This window comes from Trypanosoma equiperdum (genome assembly GCF_001457755.1).
Source record: "Trypanosoma equiperdum strain OVI genome assembly, contig: ctg_238, whole genome shotgun sequence".
NCBI classification, from domain to species: Eukaryota; Euglenozoa; class Kinetoplastea; order Trypanosomatida; family Trypanosomatidae; genus Trypanosoma; species Trypanosoma equiperdum.
Genome location: NW_027124130.1, coordinates 17,135 through 22,402, shown reverse-complemented (window position 1 = coordinate 22,402; position 5,268 = coordinate 17,135). Strand labels below are relative to the sequence as shown.

The 5,268-nt window shown below is 37.2% G+C and overlaps 3 pseudogenes across 3 annotated transcripts in view; all 3 read left to right on the top strand.

The window, feature by feature from the left end:
- The first annotated feature begins 1,165 nt into the window (after positions 1–1,165).
- Positions 1,166–1,742, top strand: TEOVI_000078700:pseudogene (annotated as a pseudogene). Its single transcript is given in 3 exon segments — positions 1,166–1,693; positions 1,696–1,698; positions 1,701–1,742. Coding segments are annotated over 3 exon segments (573 nt in total).
- A 192-nt stretch (positions 1,743–1,934) lies between these two features.
- Positions 1,935–3,487, top strand: TEOVI_000078600:pseudogene (annotated as a pseudogene). The gene is given in 2 exon segments: positions 1,935–2,981; positions 2,984–3,487. Coding segments are annotated over 2 exon segments (1,551 nt in total).
- A 1,565-nt stretch (positions 3,488–5,052) lies between these two features.
- TEOVI_000078500:pseudogene overlaps positions 5,053–5,268 on the top strand; it is a 577-nt pseudogene continuing 361 nt past the window's right edge. Inside the window, 2 exon segments of the mRNA in view lie at positions 5,053–5,265; positions 5,267–5,268. The exon segment at positions 5,267–5,268 is cut by the window's right edge and continues 361 nt beyond it. Of these exon segments, the coding sequence occupies positions 5,053–5,265; positions 5,267–5,268 (215 nt within the window).

Genomic DNA, 5,268 nt, shown 5'->3' with positions numbered 1-5,268 from the left:
CATTGTCAGGTGTTCAATTGGAGTGCGTCAGTGTGGTAACACGATGTATATTATTGGTGAAAGAATTGCAGAAAATGAAATGAGAAATGCGAAACTTTAAACACTAACATGAATATAGGAATAATCATTCACAAGAAAGTGATGAAGGAATTAATTAGTGGTAACATAGTCCAGCGTTTAAGACAAATGTATTCTCTATGTTATCCTCAGAAGAAACAAAAGAATATGGAAGGAGTAAAAATACATCAAGAGGAGGAGGAGTAGTCGACAATACTCCGTATTTTATACCTAAATGTATAGATACTATTGCAGAGATTCAGGTGGAATAAATAATAGCATTAATTTATAGATCTACGTTGATGGGAGTTATATTACAATTTGAAAATTTGGTAGATGCCACACGAACTCTTATTATTTTTAGTATATTTGAATCAATCGGTTGAAAACATTACTGTGATTCAGATTAAAGTGCAAGGAATAAATGAATTCATGTAGTGTAAATCAGTTGTTTTTTTTTTCAAAAGTTAACTCCTATACAGAAACTATTTGACGCATTCTCAAAAAGATATGTTACAAACACATAAATGCACGCTTAAAAAGATATATTATAAGTATAAGGCATCACCTATATCTACAAACCGATTTTTTACATAAGACCTTGGTAACAAAACTAACTTCTTTTCTTATAATTTCCAGTTTTTTTCAACTCTCAAATTTTAACGGCAGATTAGGGGATAAATTGTGGTGTCTTCAGAATTTTACTATTACCATTGATATTACATTTATTGTACTTAAGCGAAATATCTTTGAAAGATGTTGAAATTAATGACGTAACAAATATAAGACAGAACGTTACGAAGAAACCAAGAGTATTTGTGGTTGTGGTTCAAACTGATGCAACCCAAGGATGATGTAGACTCATATTGAGTCCCAAACTAAGTAACATTGAAATTATTACAATCGCGATGGGAAGTTTGTAGAGCTATGTTAGGCCTAGATGGGTTATGGAATTTTTATAAGGACAGAATTCAAGTGATGAGGATACTGCAATTCATTTGGATGGATCTGATGTTATAGTTAGTGATGGAAATAAGTATGAAAATACAGTGGAATATTTCATACAAAATACCCTGATAATAAAGATAATATCAGTGAAGAGGATCTTCACAAAGAGCACGTGGAGAGACGTTATTGTTTTTTTAATGTTGTATGCAAAAAAGAAGAGGATAAAAAGTTACCTCACTTTCTGAAATCATCTCCTAGTGGAAAACCCTATCTTAGCGGCAGTGGCTCAAGAGCAAGAGTATGGAATTTAGAGAAATTTGAATATGCATTTGGAGAGTTATTGAAAGGAGGTAAGGAATGGCAGTCAGATAAGAGTATTTACAATTTATTGCTAATATGGAGTGCACCTCAAAAAGAAGCTGTTTGACAAAGATTTGTTTTGAGAAGGGGAATTGTTAGGTTGGATTATGAGGAGAGATTCCTCTCTATTATCGATAGAAGAAAGTTTGGAGAAGTGTTGTTTATTTATTTTTCTGACCAGCAAATTAAATGGGAAGAAAAAGCTAAATTGATTGTGAAAAATCTTACTTGGTATGGATATTTAAAAGGAAGGAAGTTTAGTTTGAAAGAGTTTGGTAAAATTCAAACTCTTTCAATAAGTAGAAAGAAGTTGGATTTTAAATATAAAAAATTGTGGTGATGGGTTTATGGAAAGGGTTTTGTTCACAACTAAAAAGTTTTTAAAATATTGCTAAGTCTGACTCCGGCGGCAAGACCCCAAAGCTTGTGGATTGAAAAACCACCAAACAGATTCACGCCATGTACAAAATAGCAGCGTCAACTATATCAGGTGAATATCCAATATTTTGGAAAAGGTATCAGAAGCAACAACAACGCCCAATATGGTGACTTGGAAAAATACTGTTAAAGCTGCTCTAGGCGCGGTAGTTGTGGTCGCCACGAGCTTCCCTAAGATGGTTGAAATACCAGAAGGCGCCAATGCGGATGTATTTGCGAAGGTGTATAAGCTGATTCAGCTACAGGAAAAAGGCTCAGCACCTGACGGCCAGCAGGCGACTGCTGAAGAAGAGCTGACAGAACTAGCGGCTCTTAATATGAGCCTAAGCGACCCTGCATGGCAGAAGCTGTTTCTAAAAGAAGGAAAAGACAAGCTCACATGGGAAGACAAAGACAACCATGCCAAAACGGTGTTCCCACATGGGAAAGACAGCTGTGAAAGGTGGGCAATTGCGCGGCACATGCTTGAAGGCGATACACCCGCAGCCCGCAGAGTCAAGACCAGCAAGGCCAACAAGTTGCAAGGACACGCCCGCCGACTAGCGGCAGCCAAGGTCAACGCCATACTGAACACGACGATGGAACTAAGAAACCAATTGCAAACCGCGCATAACAACATGGACAGCGGCAACCAACAAGCAATAGCCGACAAACTAGCTGAAGCCATTTACGGCGAAACAAAAGCCCGAGACAAATTCGCAACAAATAGCGGGAACGACAACGGCGCCGCAACAGTCACGGCCTGTAACAGCGAAGGCAAAATCCAAAGCCACAACCCGCTAGCGTATGTGGCAATGTGCCTTGTGCTAGAAAAGCAAGGGGGAGGCGAAAACCCCAAACCCCTGTACAACGACCAGAATCCGTCAAAATGGGCGGCAGGCGGTACCGGAACAAAGACAACATACGACGCGGTACGAAAGCTTTGCAGTCAAAGCGGCACAACATACGCCACGGCCCAATCGCTGAGGACAGCTCTGCAGGACCTGCATTCGGCAGTCACCGTCCATAACGACGCCGCCTATCTAGGCTGGACAGCGAGCGGCACTTGCGACGGCGACAGCAACAACGGTCTCTGCGTCAGGTACAGTACGTCAATAACATCCACCGGCGACAAGTGGGACGACCTAACATTTGCCAGAGCCATAATAGCAGCAGCCGCCCTACTGGAACGAAAACAGCAGGCAGAACAAAATCAAAAACCCCTCAAAAAGCAACTGTAATGAACCTAAAAATTGCGTACAACATAGGGGACGAAGTAGAAGCGACAGCGAAGCTCCAGCAGACAGTCGAAAAGACCGACAGCCCGTCGAAGGCAGCAGAAGCGACAGAAGAATCGACTCAAGCCAAGAAAGAAGAATGCGAAGGAATAACGAAAGATACTGACTGCAACACCAAGCTTTATTGTACTTATCAAAAAGACAGCGCCGACGATAAAAAGTGCAAATTTAATTCAACAAAAGCAAAAGAAAAGGGTGTCCCTGTAACACAATCTCAAGCTGCAGGAGAGACAACAACACTATGAGATAAGTGTACAAAACACAATGATAAAGCAAACTATGAAAAAGAGAATAAGGGATTAGAAGCAGGGGAAAAAGCTAACTGTGGATGGATCGAAGAAAAATGCAAAGATTCAAGTTTTCTTGCAAATAGAAAATTGACTTTGATGGATGCTTTTGTGAGTTTGTAGCACTTTATGACTGTTTTCTCATTTTTATAATTTTTGAAATTTAATATATTTAACACTTTTGTTAATATTGGTAATTTTTCGGAAATTTTAAGAATTAAAAATCGGAAACTTTGGTATGTACGTACCTATGACTCCAAATTATTAGTGTGATAGGGTATTAAAAATGAGTGCCATTCTAATTTTTTTATCTTATTTCTTTTACGGACATTAGTAATATACCTAGAACGATGATAATGATAGTAATAGGAGAGTGTTGTGAGTGTGTGTATACGTATATTATAATAACGAGAGTGTTTTCCATGAATAAATGCAAGGGAGAAATAGAAGTGCTTAAAACTATTGCAACGATAAAAAGTAATGATTTGATTGACGGAGAACAGGATACACAAAGAAATATTATTATAAAAACTACGGAAAGATAGGAAAAAGAGTGATTGAATATTTCAAGTTTCACAGAAAGACATGAGTATGGGAATAATTTACACAAAACAGTGATGAAAACAGTGAGACAAAGGCAGAGTACAGTGTAAAGGCAACTGTAGTCGGCTCGTCAGGCGTATAAACAGCAAGAACCGAGTTATTTGACGGCAATAGAGAATAAGGTGAAATCATGCAACAACACACCAAGCGACAAAATGATGTACAAGACGTCAATGGTGCACAGTATTTTCACTTATACATTGAAAATACTGCTGAGAAGATAATAGTTTTATCAACAATAACAGCAATAGCTGATAAGCTGACGCAGATTCGAGTCTCATGAAACCAGTAGGGATTATGGTATTTAGAACAAATAACTTTCAAACTTCATAGTATGCGTGAGGAGAATTACTATATCTTGCTACTTGAATTCCGATAACAATGTATGTAGTAGTTTGTCTATCGTTTAGGAGTATTTTTGCTTGAATTTAACTTCTAAAACGAAAAATGTAGATGCATGCCCAAAGATAGGCTGTTTCCACCGACTGTACACCATTCAAAAATCTATATTATAATAATATCAATGTATCACTTTTATAGGTAAACACGTGGCTTCTTCACTAATCATATTATTGTAACAACTGACATATCTTTTAATAACCTCTATGATTTCATAAGATGTTTTAAAGTTTTCATTAGTATGAGAGTAGTATCTTATGTAGTATACTGAATATATTTATGAAAGAGTATGCTGTTTCTCCTTTATTATTATGGGGATTAGTTTATGTCTGTCACTACAGCTTGTTTGGTGAGGGTGAATTCATTTCACTTGAAATTATTGATGATGAGTATATGAAATTTGTGTCGAAGGATGTGAAGAATATTTGGTTGTAGCTGGAATACCTTCAGTAGATAATGATGAAAGATTTCAAAGGAGGAACTTGCAGAGAGAAAATTGTTGGAGCTACGATGAAGTTGCGAGAAAGGAAAATAAGTTTACTGAGAAGTTACTTATAGTATATGCCCTTTCACCTCATACAAATAATAATTTCGAGCTCAGAAAAATTGCTGAAGAAGAGGGTTATTTAAATGAGGATATTATTATTTTACCTTTATGTGATGTGAATCAAACAACAAATAAGAAAATTCGAGATAATGGAAATTGGGGATGGGAAGCAGAACTCACTATGAGTAGGAAAACATATTTTTGGTTCGAATTCTCAGAGGCAATATTTAAACCTACTAATCCATATATAATGAAAGCAGATTGTAATATATTTATGAGAGTGCCATTGTATCTAAATTATCTTGAAATATTGCCGCGGGGAAAACTGAATATGAGAATAGCAGTTGGATAC